Here is a 14,719-nt window from a genome sequence, read left to right as displayed (position 1 = left end):
GGGAGCACCATCATGGTTGTGATTGGGCATCTGCGTCCCATGTGTTGATGTTAGTCAAGAATCCGTGCATGGAAGATGTTGTGATTCCCTTTGAAACATTTCCTTTTGCTCCCCTGTGATGAGTGGACTCACCGGCCTAGCTCTAAGTAATGCACCTACTTAGGAAATCTTGAAGTAGACATTCTGACAACATGGCCCATTCATCTCAACTGATCCGAGATTATCGCGATATTTTTGAAAAATGTCTAATTTCGCGATTTAGCCAGAATTTACTTGATAAGGTCAGAGTTCGAACAACAAACCATGGATGACCCCTTTCCGAGTCTGGTGGTGATGAGTTTCCTTCATAGTGGTGTCATGGGAGTGACCCTTTAAGAAATGTTTTTGTCTTATCACATGGCTTCAGTGATGTCATTGTGTGGGTGGAGCTGGGCTGTGGCTCTGAGTTTTATTTCGCTTTGGTTTGGGGCTTGTTTTTTGCTTTCATTTTCACATTGGGCTGCTGTATTCAGACAGACAAGTCTCTTGGAGTCTCTCTCTCTGCATGTTAAAAGCTGTATCCAGACTGCTTGATAACTTGAAAAGAAATAACTGCTTTCTGGATGGAATTCAAACCAGGGGCTGGGTTCTCCCTTACACCTCGGGGCGGGGGGGTCCCGGCGGGATGGAGAGGCATGAACCACTCCGGCGTCGGGCCGCCCCAAAGGTACGGAATCCTCCGCACCTTTAGGAGCCAAGCCCTCACCTTTAGGGGCTAGGCCCGCACCGGAGTGGTTGGCGCGCGCCGGCCGGCGGGAAAGGGCTTTGGCGCCACGCCAGTCGGGGCTGAAAGGACTCCGCCGGCCGACGGAAGTCCGTGCATGCGCGGGGGGTGGGGGGCCATCAGCCACAGCGTCAGCTATCTGTAGCAGTCTTTGTATGAGCACAGACTACGCATTATCAGCATACTGCAATTCTGATACACAAATAATAATCTTTATTATTGTCACAAATAGGCTTACATTAACACTGCAATGAAGTTACTGTGAAAATCCCCTAGTCATCCCTTAGTATTGACCGGATGTCATCCTTAAATAACAGAGCTACACCACCTCCCTTACCATCCACTCTGTCCTTCCGAATAGTTTGATACCCGTGGATATTTAATTCCCAGTCGTGACCATCCTTTAACCATGTTTCAGTAATGGCCACTAAATCATAGTCATTCACGATGATTTGCGCCATCAACTCATTTACCTTATTCCGAATACTACGAGCATTCAGGTAAAGTACACTTATGTTGGTTTTTTTTACCTCTATTTTGAATCTTAACATCTCCAGTTTTATTCCTTTTAGTATTACTGGGCCTATTCACTGAGCTCCCCTCAGTCACTGTACCTTGTACTGTCGCCCTTTTTGATTTTTGACTATGGCTTCTCTGCCTTGCACTTTCCCCCTTACTTCCTTTTGCTTCTGTCCCTGTTTTACTACCTTCAAACTTCCTGCATCAGTTCCCATCCCCCTGCCACATCGGTTCCAGTCCTGCCCAGGTGCAGACGGTCCGGTTTGTACTGGTCCCACCTCCCCCAGAACCGGTCCCAATGCCCCAGGAATTTGAATCCCTCCTTCTTGCACCATCTCTCGAGCCACACATTCATCCTATCTATCCTGACATTCCTACTCTGACTAGCTCGTGGCACTGGTAGCAATCCTGAGATTACTACCTTTTGAGGTCCTACTTTTGAGTTTAACTCCTAACTCCCTGAATTCAGCTTGTAGGACCTCATCCCATTTTTTACCTATATCGTTGGTGCCTATGTGCACCATGACAGCTGGCTGTCCCCCCCCCCCCCCCCCCCCCCCCGGCAGAATGTCCTGCAGCCGCTCCGAGACATCCTTGACCCTTGCACCAGGGAGGCAACATACCATCCTGGAGTCTCGATTGCATCCACAGAACCGCCTGTCTATTCCCCTTACAATCGAGTCCCCTATCACTATAGCCCTGCCATTTTTCTTCCTGCCCTGCTGTGCAGCAGAGCCAGCCACGGTGCCATGAACCTGGCTGCTGCTGCTTTCCCCTGGTGAGCCATCTGCCCCAACAGTATCCAAAGCGTATATCTGTTTTGCAGGGAGATGACCGCAGGGGACACCTGCACTGCCTTCCTACTCTTGCTCTGTCTTTTGGTCACCCATTTTCTATCTCCCTCAGTAACTTTCACCTGCGGTGTGACCAACTCGCTAAACGTGCTATCCACGACCTCCTCAGCATCGCGGATGCTCCAAAGTGAGTCCATCCGCAGCTCCAGAGCTGTCAAGCGGTCTAACAAGAGCTGCAACTGAACACACTTCTTGCACGTGAAAGAGCCAGGGACAGTGGACGTGTCCCTGAACTCCCACATCGCACACGAGGAGCATTACACGGGTCTGGGATCTCCTGCCATGTCTTAAACCTTAGGTAAACTTATACAACTACAATTTCAAAAAACGAAAGAAAAATATATGAATTAGACAATGGAAAGAAAAACTAATTACCAGCCACTTACCAGGGTTAAAAGCACCTCCCCCCCACCTAGCTTCAAATTCCCAAACTCACTCTTTTTAAAAAAAACTTTAGAGTACCCAATTCATTTTTTCCGATTAAGGGGCAATTTAGCGTGGCCAATCCACCTCCCCTGAACATCTTTGGGTTGTGGGGAGAATGTGCAAGCTCCACACAGACAGAGACCCAGAGCCGGGATCGAACCTGGGACCTCGGCGCCATGAGACTACAGCCCAAACTCACTCTTGGTTGTGCGTCACTCTGGCTGTGTCTTCTCTGGCTCACTGGGAGAACTCACCCAGGGTCTCAGATGCTCTCTGGTTCTCTCCCTGCAGATTAAAAGTTACAGGCCAGAAGAAAAAGAGAGAACAAAACAGTAGGGAAAAAGCACCTTCTCCCACTCTGCTCCGAATGACCTCCGTGCACCAAATTACCAATTTGCAATTCCCACTCTCGATGTGCCTCACTCTGGCTATGTCTTCTCGACTTGTGCAAAGCTTCATGTTGTCATGTAGGCGGCAGACGATGTTTATAAACTTAGTTGGCCATCAATATTACTGTAGTACCTTTCCAAGGGCAGTTCAAAGGCTTATGTGTGATTGAAGAAGCCCATTTACAAAGGGATAGTTCCATTGTCTGCATTTCTGAAGTTGGCGCGCACCTTTCCTTCACAGCTTTTGCACGGCTGAAAACGGCTTTTGTTGCTGTGGTCACTTGCATTCTAAATCTGGTGCACAGCCCTTGAAGCTCGTGGTTATGTGCTATTTTCCTTCCCCGGTCTTTGGCAAACACTTCTCAAAGTCATCCAAAATAGAATTCTTTGCATGCAAAACAAGGGCCAAGCCGTGGTGATCCTGTGTGGCGATGTTTCTTGACTTGGACCAGCAAATGTCTGCAGGCCTTCATTGTCAAGGCAAGAGAATACCCCTGTATTGGCCATATCATCTTACCTTTCATCAGGGTTAATGCAACATTAAACAAGCGAGGAAATATGCCCCTAAACTAGCTAAGCTCTCAAGTGTTGCTGTTCTGAATTATGTTTAATATTGGTGTAATTTGATCAGGTTGTATTTAATGAATCTGTGTACATATAGATTTAAGACAAACTGAATTTAGTTTATTTCATAAAATAAATGTACAACAAATATCCAATGCGTTTATTAGTTAGCAGAAAATTAGTTAACAAAATTAGTTAACATTAGTTAAAATTAGACATAAATTAGCGACAGAAAATTAATTAACATTAGTTAGAAAATCGTAGTGTTTGCCTGTTGTGGTATTTAAAGTGTTTCAAGTTTTTTTTTTCTGTGGTGAGCGACGATGAGACTGAATCCTAGAATCCCTACAGTGCAGAAGGAGGCCGTTCGGCCCATTGAGTCTGCATCAACACTGCAAAAGAGCATGCTACCTAGACACGCCCACACCCTATCCCTGTAACCCCACCTAACGTTTTGGACACAAGGAGCAATTTACATGGCCAATCCACCTAACCTGCACATCTTTGGACTGTGGGAGGAAACTGGAGCAGCCGGAGGAGAGCCACACAGGCACGGGGAGAGCATGGAAGCTCCACACAGACTAACCTCTTAAATGAAGATTTGCTCGAGTTTAATCTGGCCACGAGCCTCATAGTCATCCAAGTGTGAATTTGGAGACGGCTTTTGTGCGAAATGAGAATTGTTCGCAACAATTTTTAGACATAAAGTGTAAAGTGCTACAGAGGTGAATGTTTCGTCGCTGTTAGAGATCGTGGGCGGGATTCTCCCCTACCCGGCGTGACGGGGGGTCCCGGAGTAGGGGAGTGGCGCCAACCATTCCGGGGTCGGGCCTCCCCAAAGGTGGGGAATTCTCCACACCTTTGGGGGCTAGCCCCGCGCCGGAGCGGTTGGCACCAGAAGACTGGCGCAAAAAACCGGCGCCCCCGGCAGCGGGGCTGGCCGAAAGGCTTTCGCCGGTCGGCACATGCGCCGGCGGTGTCGTCAGCGGCCAGCTGCCGCTGACGTGACCACCGGCGCATGCGCGATGTGGGTTTCTCTTCCGCTTCCGCCATGGCGGAGGCCGTGGTGGCGACGGAGGAGAAAGAGTGCACCCAGGGGGGCCCCTGAGCGGGGGGCCCCCGATCGCGGGCCTGGCCACCGTGGAGGCACCCCCTGGGGTCCGATCGCCCCGCGCCCCCCCTCCTCCCAGGACCCCGGCCGCCACCAGAGGTGGTTCTAACTTCGGCGGCGGGAGAGGCCTCCCAGCGGCGGGACTTCGGCCCATCCGTGCCGGAGAATCGCCGCAGGGGCCTCGCCGATCAGAGTGGCGTGATTCCCGCACCCGCCAATTCTCCGGGTGGCGGAGAATCTCTGCCACGGCGGGGGCGGGATTTTCGGCGGCCCCAGGCGATTCCCCGACCCTGCCGGGGGTCGGAGAATTTCGCCCCTTGATTGTGAACAGATTCTCCTTACAGTTAGTTGTTGATTCGATATTTCAAAGATCACTTTTATATCAAAAGGCTGCTGTTATAGCCAATTTTCTGATTTAAAACAAGCTTGCTGTTGAAGCAGCAGCTGCAGGATGCATTTGATACAGGGCAAAAAATAGTGACCCTGCGGTCTTAGCACAAAGTTATGCTTGGTGCAAATAAAAGTTGGAGAATCTGTACTGCAGTGTTTTGACCCTGTCTCTGACCTGCACCGTCATTGACCAACGTTTTCGCCCAGCAGCGTCATTGACTTTACCCAGCTGAGTTTGTGCATCAACATGCTGGCTGCTACATACGTATTCAATTATCTCGGGTAAACCGAGGTTCACAACTGTAAGACTGAGGTGAAGGTATCTTCCATATCCACCGGAAAGTATTCGTGCAACATAGTTTATTTTATTATTTTTAAAAATGAATTTAAGAGTACCCAATTCATTTTTTCCAATTAAGGGGCAATTTAGCCTGGCCAATCCACCTACCCTGCACATCTTTGGGTTGTGGGCCCACGCAAACGCGGGGAGAATATGCAAACTCCACACGGACAATGTCCCAGAGCCGGGAGCGAACCTGGGACCTCGGCGCCGTGAAGCAGCAGTGCTAACCACTGCGCCACCAGGCTGCCCTTTAATTTACTTTTTTAACAAATCAATGTACATACCAAATTTTTGTAAATACTAATTCATAAATTCTAATTATGTTCTGTTCTGTAAAAAAACAAATGCACCAGCCATAGCGTCCAAGGCTAAAGACCGAGTGCTGGAAAATGGGTATCGATAGAAAGATGCTTGATTGTCAGCGCAGACACGATGGGCCGTAGGGCCTCTTTCTGGACTGTAAAACTATGGCTATTTGATCCCATGTGGCATTGCTTAGTGGTAATCCACTTTTCTTCTGAAGACATTCTAGCCGCAACCTAAAAGCCTCCGTGGTTTCTCCATTCCTATACTGCAACAGATTTGATGAAGCAATTTATCACATGATTAGTTTGCAGTTTAAAAAGACGTTATAGTGGACTAGTGCTGAAAGATGCAGGCCTCACAGATGTAATTATTAATACCATTTACTGATTAATATGCAAGTGACCTCTGCCATTGCTCGCTGACTTTGGGCGGAATTCTCCCATCTGGGGACTACGTCCCGTGGCGGGGTCGGGAACGAGGGGCGGGATTCTCCCCTACCCGGCGGGGCGGGGGTCCCGGCGGGACGGAGTGGCATGAACCACTCCGGAGCGGGCCGCCCAAACGGTGCCGAATCCTCCGCACCTTTGGGGGCTAGGCCCGCCCAGGAGTGGTTGGCGCCCGCCGGCTGGCAGGGAAGGCCTTTGGCGCCACGCCAGCCGGGGCCGAAGGGACACCGCCGGCCGGCCGAGTCAGCGCGTGCGCGGGAGCGTCAGCGGATGCTGACGTCATCCCCGTGCATGCGCGGGGGTGGGTTCACCTACGTGTCGGCCATTGTGCAGGCTGATGGTGGGCACGTAGGAAAAGAGTGCCCCAACGGCACAGGCCCGCCCGCGGATTGGTGGGCCCCGATTGCGGGCCAGGCCACCGTGGGCCACCCCCACCAGGACCCCGGAGCCCGCCCATGCCGCCAGGTCTCGCCGGTAAGGGACCTGGTCCAATCTACGCCTGCGGGACCGGCATAGACGCAGCGGGACTTCGGCCCATCGTGGGCCAGAGAATCGCCGGGGGGCCCGCAGGCCAGCACGCCGCGATTCCCACCGCCGCCGAGTCTCCGGTGCCAGAGAATTCAGCGGGGGCAGGATTCACGCCGCCCCCCCCCCCCCCCCGCCGATTCTCCTACCCGGCGGGAGGGTCGGAGAACCCGCCCATGGAGATTTCCCACTGCGTTCATGTCGGAAACCTCCTTTCAGGCAATTCTGATATTAAATAATCGCGTTCATGCGGAAACTTTTTTCTTGAGAGCTTTTTTCTCATTAGAATGTCTATTTTCTTTTACATATGCTGGCAAATATATTTTCTGGCACTTCGGTGAAGTAGGAAGATGGTAACTGAAAGCAGTGCAAAGAAATAGTTTTATTGAGTAGTTGTATGGCATTTGCTGAGTATTGAATGCATTTAGAAAATAATTTGAAGGGCGGAAGGAGCGAGATGCAAGCCGTTTGATTGTTTAGTTATCACTTATGATGTTAATCGGGAGATACAAGTGGAATTAATTTTTAAAATCTTGCGTGTAGTTATGACAGGGCAGTACACTAACACTCAATCTGAGGAGTGATGAACTGTCGGGATTTTCAACTCTTAGGCGGAGATGTATGCGAGAGACGGTCAAACCTGTTTGCAGTAAAACTGCTGGAAATACTCAACCGATCAGGCAGCATTAACGGAGAGAGGCACAGAATTAATGGCTGGTGTTTTCCCACTTTTCTTGCCGGCGGGATCTTCCTGTGGCACCGTTCGCCTGTGTGTGTGTGTCTGTGTGTGTGTGTGTGTATAGAACGGGGAAACCCGTTGACAGTGGCAAGACCAGTAGGCCCGCCATTGGCCAATAGTGGGCCTCCGATGTGAGATCCGCCGTGTGGGGACGGAAAATCCTGCCCTGTGTTTCTGGTCAATGTAGTCTTGTTTCGTAGTCAGCTTCAACTTTGGGAGATATTTATCACACTGTTTTGCCAGCTCGGGAATCTCTTATATGACCCTGGGGAATTGATCACCTGTTCTGTCTGGTTCACCTTTGACATTCCTCCCAGGTTTTGAAATGATAGTGATGTGATTTTCTTGCTTTATGTAGCCTACGTTGATGACGTGGAACGTAAGAACATAAGGACTAGAAGCAGGAGTTGGCCACCTGGCCCCTCGAGCCTGCTCCGCCATTCAATGAGACCATGGCTGACCTTTTGTGGACTCAGCTCCACTTTCCCGCCCGAACACCATAACCCTTTATTCTTCAAAAAGCTATCTATCTTTATGTTGAAAGCATTCAATGAAGGAGCCTCAACTGCTTCACTGGGCAAGGAATTCCATAGATAACCACGAACCAACTGTGGCGCTTGTATTTAACTTTAATAACGCACCTGAATATCCATCAGGCAAGCTTTCATATTTCACTCTTCTGCTTAACGTATATGGTTCACTGGACATGAATGAGTGTATAGTTCCACGCGCTGGAGTAATTGATGATATACATTACAGATTGTAACTGTCACCATTAAACATGAGAATTCTAAGCATGTGTGGCGGCACGTGGTTAGCACTGCTGCCTCACAGCTCCAGGGACCCTTGTTCAATTCTGGCCTTGGGTCACTGTCTCTCTGGAGTTTGCACTTTCACCCCGTGTCTGCGTGGGTTTCCTCCCGGTGCTCCGGTTTCCTCCAAAGATGTGCGGGTTGGGTGGATTGGCCATTATAAAGTTGTCCCTTGGTGCCCAAAGATGTGTAGGTTAGGCAGGATGTACAGCGATCGGATTGGGGAGCAGAGGGTTGGGGCAATCCCGATGGGCTGAATGGCCTCCTTCTGCACTGGAGGGATTCTACGAAAACTGAAATTCAGTTCGTTTTTAAAATAAAATGATTTTTATTGGAATTTTTTGAAAAATATATATCAATAAAGAACAATAATAATAATAACAATAATAAACACCCCCCCCCCCCCCCCCCGGCACCCGTAACAACGCATGTAACAAACGCCCCCCCACCCCCCCAAACCCAATAAACAACAAAATATATTAACAATAAGCAAATTAACTTAAACAATACCCCCCCTGAGGACCCCCCCCCCACCCCCACCCCCCCCTTTCCCCCCTCCCCCCCGGGTTGCTGCTGCTGCTGACCTAGTTCCTTATCGTTGAGCCAGAAAGTCGAGGAAAGGCTACCACCTCCTAAAGAACCCTTGTACCGACCCCCTCAGGGCGAGCTTGACCCTCTCCAGCTTAATGAATCCCGCCATGTCATTGATCCAGGTCTCCACGCTCGGAGGTCTCGCATCTTTCCACTACAGCAAGATCCTCCGCCGGGCTACTAGGGACGCAAAGGCCAAAACATCGGCCTCTTTCGCCTCCTGCACACCCGGCTCCACCCCAACCCCAAATATCGCGAGTCCCCAGCCTGGCTTGACCTGAAATTCAGTTCTAATGATATGAAAGGAAAGTATCTGTTAATCTAGAATAAATAACTTGTAAATTTGGATTAAATGCCAAATACCTATGTTTCAAAACCACAACTCGAGTATTAAGTTGTTTTGTGTTATTTGTCACTGGCTTTAGTTTATAAACCTAATTGCCGATGAGTAAGCTTGCTAGGCAAGTACTCGGATGTTTTTGGAACTGCGGATCATTTCAACAATATTTATTTACGTCAATTAATTTATCGCAAACGCAATACTGATTTTTTTTTGTTTTGCTAACTTTATTCCACCGCAGCCCCGACAGTCACTGTTGGCGACCTTGCAAACTCTCTCGACATCATTGAGGGGAGGTTAAGTCATCCAGCACGAAAAAGACGACATGCAAAGAAAGATGATTACAACATCGAAGTTCTGTTGGCGGTAGACGATTCGGTTGTGCGCTTCCATGGAAAAGAGCATGTGCAGAACTATGTTCTGACACTGATGAATATTGTAAGTGCTCGAATGTACTATTTGTACCCTTGATTTTCTTGCAGTAGATGAACATCTCATGCTCTTATTTTATTCTGTTAATTATTTTCGGTGATATATGTGTCATACAACTATACTGTCTTTATATTTTTCCGCGTTCTCACTAGATTTTTACACTGAGTAATAACATGGTCATCTAAATATCCTCCCATAGCTATTGGAGCAGAACTGTTAATTAAATGGATTGGTACCTTCACAAAAATGACAGGAGGAGGAATTACAACTTGAATGGGTTGCGTGACTCAAGATCGATGTGCTCAATTACCGTTTGTTATATACATTGAAATGCCGGCAGCCAATTACTAATTGTGCTGACATAGCATTTCAGAGTCAACATTGGATCAAATTGGGATTTGGGAAATTTTGAATTTCGCAAGTACGATAATTAACTTAAATCTTTTGTTGTCTCCAACAAGCCAATGATTCAATCTAGAAATCTGATAGTGGAAATCGACATGAGCGAATGATCTCACTCAGGCCGTTTCTTTCTGTGCGCATGCTTATATCCTCTCCAAATGGCTTTAGTTATGTTTTTCCTCATTGATTTTGGGACCGTTAGTTCTGAGGTGTCACACCAAGAAATCGTAAGAGTTCAAATTGATCCCTGAACTTTTCTCCACGTAACCCACCTCGCTGAATCCCATTCTCCCACTTGGTGAGCACTTTTAGTCATTGGGATCACCTCCGTCTTGCATAGCTTTAATCAGTTAATTTGGAGGATAAATTTAAGCGATGTAGAGCCTTGGCTTAAGGAAGAGCCTTCCCCTGTGGTTGTCAGTCATGATTGGTGACCTCTCGATCAAGGCATTGTGTGGGTTGTGACAATGTGGTGAGACAAAATCAGCAGGGAGGTAGAAATGAACGAGGGAGGCATTAGACCATCTCTATTTCAGACTGATAGCAGGGGGTATGTGAGAAAAGAGCGAGTTGGCTCATCTTTCCCTTCCTCTTTCACAGAATGGCTTTAATCTTGGTGCCATCTCAAATGGCCGCAGGTGAGTGCAACTCGTCCGATGTAGAAATGTGTTTGTTTGTTATGATCATGTGTACATATGAACATACAAATGAAGAGCAGGAGTAGGCCATTTGGGCCCTTGTTAGTCAAGAATCTATCTCTGCCTATAAAATAACTTGAGTTATTTTATAAATAGCTCAGTTGGCCGGACAGCTAGTTCATGATGCAGAGCGAGGCCAACAGCGTGGGTTCAATTCCCATCCCGGCTGAGGCTATCCATGAAGGCCCCGCCTTCTCAACCTTGCCCCTCGCCTGAGGTGTGGCGACCCTCCGGTTAAATCACCACCAGTCAGCTCTCCCCCCTCAAAGGGGAAAGCAGCCTATGGTCATCTGGTACTATGGCGACGTTACTAATTTTGGCGACTTTACTAATTTTATGTGACTTTTAAGAAGGTTGATGAGATATTGGACTGCTTTGTCCTGGGTAACGTTGAGCATCTTGAATGCTGTCTTGTCTCCACGCAAGTGGAGACGGTTCCATCACACTCCTGAATTGTTCCTTGTAAATGATGGGGCATTGGGGCGTAAATCACACGCTGCAGAATTCCCAGCCTCTGACCTGCAGTTGGAGCCATAGTATTTATATGGCTGGTCCAATTAAGCTTCTTGGCAACAATGGCCACCCCAGAATGTGGATGGCGTGGGATTTCATGGTGGTAATGTTGAATGTCAGGAGGTGATGGTGAAACAACCTATTGTTGGATGGCCATTATGTGGTCTGAATGTCCTTTGCCACTTTATGAGCTCCAGTCTGAATGTTGTCCAGGTGTTGTGGTGTCTGGGCAAGGGATGTTTCATCATCTGAGGAGTTGCCAATTTTACTGAAAACTGTGCAATCAGGGAACATCCCCGCTTCTGACTGCAGGCTGGTGAGAAAGCCATTGATAAAGGGGCTGGTTTAGCACACTGGGCTAAATCGCTGGCTTTTAAAGCAGACCAAGGCAGGCCAGCAGCACGGTTCAATTCCCGTACCAGCCTCCCCGAACAGGCGCCGGAATGTGGCGACTAGGGGCTTTTCACAGTAACTTCATTGAAGCCTACTCGTGACAATAAGCAATTTTCACTTTTTCACTAAAGCAGCTGAAGATGGGTGGGATTAGCAGATTGTTCTGAGGAAACCTGGAGTGATGCCCGAGGACTGAGATGTCTGTCTTCCAACAAGCACTCCCATCTTCCTTTGTGCTCATTGCACAGCCTGTTGAAGAGCTGCCCCCATTGACTTCAATTTTACACGGACTCATTAATGGGCGGCACAGTGGCTAGCACTATTGCTTCACAGTGCCAGGGACCCAGGTCTGATTCCCAGCTTGGGTCACTGTCTGTGAGGAGTCTGCCCGTTCTCCCCGTGTCTGCGTGGGTTTCCTCCGGGTGCTCCGGTTTCCTCCCACAAGTCCCGAAAGACGTGCTTGTTAGGTGAATTGGACATTCTGAATTCTCCCTCTGTGTACCCGAACAGGCGCCGGAGTGTGGCGACTAGGGGCTTGCCACAGGAACTTCATTGCAGTGTTAATGTAAGCCTACTTGTGACAATAATAAAGATTATTATTATTATTATTATTAATAATGTCACACTCTAAGTCAGGGGTGGGCAAACTTTTCCGTGCAAGGGCCACATTCAGAAATTCACAATTTTAAAGGGCCGCATAGTATATTAAGTAAAATAATTACTTCACCCGGTTATGATTCTGGGCGCCTCATATAGAACATAGAACAGTACAGCACAGAACAGGCCCTTCGGCCCTCGACGTTGTGCCGAGCAATGATCACCCTACTCAAGTCAACGTATCCACCCTATATCAGTAAGTAACCCAACAGCCCCCCCACCCCCATTAACCTTAAAAAAAAATAAAAAAAAAAAATTAAAAAAAAAAAATTATTATTATTTTTTTTTAAATGACTTGGTGGGCCGCATAAAGACTATGATGTGGAGATGCCGGTGTTGGACTGGGGTGAGCACAGTAAGAAGTCTTACAGCACCAGGTCAAAGTCCAACAGGTTTGTTTCAAATAAATGCAGTCTTTGCTGGTCCAATTTACAGTTTCCCTGATCGTAAAAGCTAAAATGTAGCGATGTGGGGAATTAAAGACGCTGGCTGGCTGGGGGGTGGGTGGGGGGGGGGGGGGGGGGGGGGGGGGGGGGGTGATAGAAGGGCTTTGCCTCTTGCCATTTTGACCTGTACAAATTTCTGACTCAACCTTAACTTTATTTTCCATTGAAGCTGCACAAGGTGGGAGCTGCTGAAATATTATCGTGTGGCTGGAGCAACACACTGAGGTTAGAGGGAATCAACTAAGGCAATGGGTTTCAAACTGGCAGATGTGGGCCAATAATAGGCATCTAATTACCTTGCACAAAGGAAAATTTTAGGAAAAGATATAATTTGTATTTAAAATCTTGAACGCTAATTAACATGAAATGAAACCACACTTGTAATTATTTTTCAGTAGCGATCAGGTTGATTGGCAGTAATCATGTTGTTGAAGAGTAGTTGCACGTATAATGCTAAGACTTGTCTTTCTGCGACGAGTTTAGTTTTTACCGACTGTGCCAATACAGCGGGCTGGATCACCGCCCGGGACGTTGTAATGACCCACTTGCAACTATTGAGTGGGCTCGGTGTCCAATGCTCCGTCCTGCCGAGCTCTCCAGTCCCCACTGCCGGAAAACACATGTTCGGGGTTCACTTGTGGTCTCTACCATTGTGGCCCTGATGAGGCGGAACTTGCGGTGGACCAGTTTCCCCCTTGGCCCACCGCGCGGCCCATCCCGCCAGGGCCACGATGGTAGAGACCATCCGGTGCCCAAGCCCCCGCACTGCCCATTGCCCCCGCACTGCCCATTGCCCCCGCACTGCCCATTGCCCCCGCACTGCCCATTGCCCCCGCACTGCCCATTGCTCCCTCACTGCCCATTGCTCCCACGCCGCCCATTGCTCCCACACCGCCCATTGCTCCCCGCACCGCCCATTGCTCCCCGCACCGCCCATTGCTCCCCGCACCGCCCATTGCCCCCGCACTGCCCATTGCCCCCGCACTGCCCATTGCCCCCGCACCGCCCATTGCCCCCGCACTGCCCATTGCCCCCACACTGCCCATTGCCCCCGCACTGCCCATTGCCCCCGCACTGCCCATTGCTCCCACACCGCCCATTGCCCCCACCCTGCCCGTTGCTCCCGCACCGCCCATTGCCCCCGCACCGCCCATTGCTCCCACACCGCCCATTGCCCCCGCACCGCCCATTGCTCCCACACCGCCCTTTGCTCCCACACCGCCCATTGCTCCCACACCGCCCATTGCTCCCGCACCGCCCATTGCCCCCGCACCGCCCATTGCTCCCACACCGCCCATTGCCCCCGCACCGCCCATTGCTCCCACACCGCCCTTTGCTCCCACACCGCCCATTGCTCCCACACCGCCCATTGCTCCCACACCGCCCATTGCTCCCACACCGCCCATTGCTCCCACAACGCCCATTGCTCCCACACCGCCCATTGCTCCCACCCTGCCCATTGCCCCCACCCTGCCCATTGCCCCCGCACTGCCCAGTGCCCCCGCACTGCCCATTGCCCCCGCACTGCCCATTGCCCCCGCACTGCCCATTGCCCCCGCACCGCCCATTTCCCCCGCACCGCCCATTGCCCCCACACCGCCCATTGCCCCCACACCGCCCATTGCCCCCACACCGCCCATTGCCCCCACCCTGCCCACTGCCCCCACCCTGCCCATTGCCCCCACACCGCACAGAACCCACCAACCCCTAGATTTCCTGGGTGCCTACCCCAAGTACTGGGGTGACCTGACCCGTGCCGCCCTCCGCCCTCTTTCTGGACAGGGACCTCTATAATAGGGGGACCCCCCCCCCCCCACGAACCCCTTGCCTAAAGGAAGCCCTGCACACACGCACACAGCTGGGATAGTAACAGGCTGTGCAAGATGCAATGGAATCCAGGGCTTTAACAAGAAGTTCTGATTTAAAATTTAGGGTTAAATGCATTGTAGTATCCACTGATTAACTTGGAGAGTAAGACATGTCATCCATGGCTAAAGTGATTAACAAGCTCTCAAAAGCAGCTGAAGGACGGTGCTGCACTTCGTAACACAAGGAGGGGG

At 49.9% G+C, this 14,719-nt stretch overlaps 1 protein-coding gene across 4 annotated transcripts in view; it reads left to right on the top strand.

Annotated features, from left to right (window-relative positions):
- Positions 1-14,719, top strand: part of LOC119956043 (A disintegrin and metalloproteinase with thrombospondin motifs 14-like) — a 180,686-nt gene that overhangs the window by 45,768 nt on the left and 120,199 nt on the right. For 3 of the 4 annotated variants that reach the window (XM_038782814.1, XM_038782813.1, XM_038782812.1), the window contains exon 3: positions 9,360-9,556. In XM_038782814.1, the coding sequence (XP_038638742.1) occupies positions 9,360-9,556 (197 nt within the window). Of the gene's footprint in view, positions 1-9,359; positions 9,557-12,828; positions 12,885-14,719 lie in introns of those variants that run through there. The other variant, XM_038782815.1, reaches the window with a different exon arrangement.

Source organism: Scyliorhinus canicula, chromosome 22 (genome assembly GCF_902713615.1).
Source record: "Scyliorhinus canicula chromosome 22, sScyCan1.1, whole genome shotgun sequence".
NCBI lineage: Eukaryota > Metazoa > Chordata > Chondrichthyes > Carcharhiniformes > Scyliorhinidae > Scyliorhinus > Scyliorhinus canicula.
Note: the sequence above shows the minus strand (reverse complement) of the source record. Positions and strands in the feature narration are given on the sequence as shown.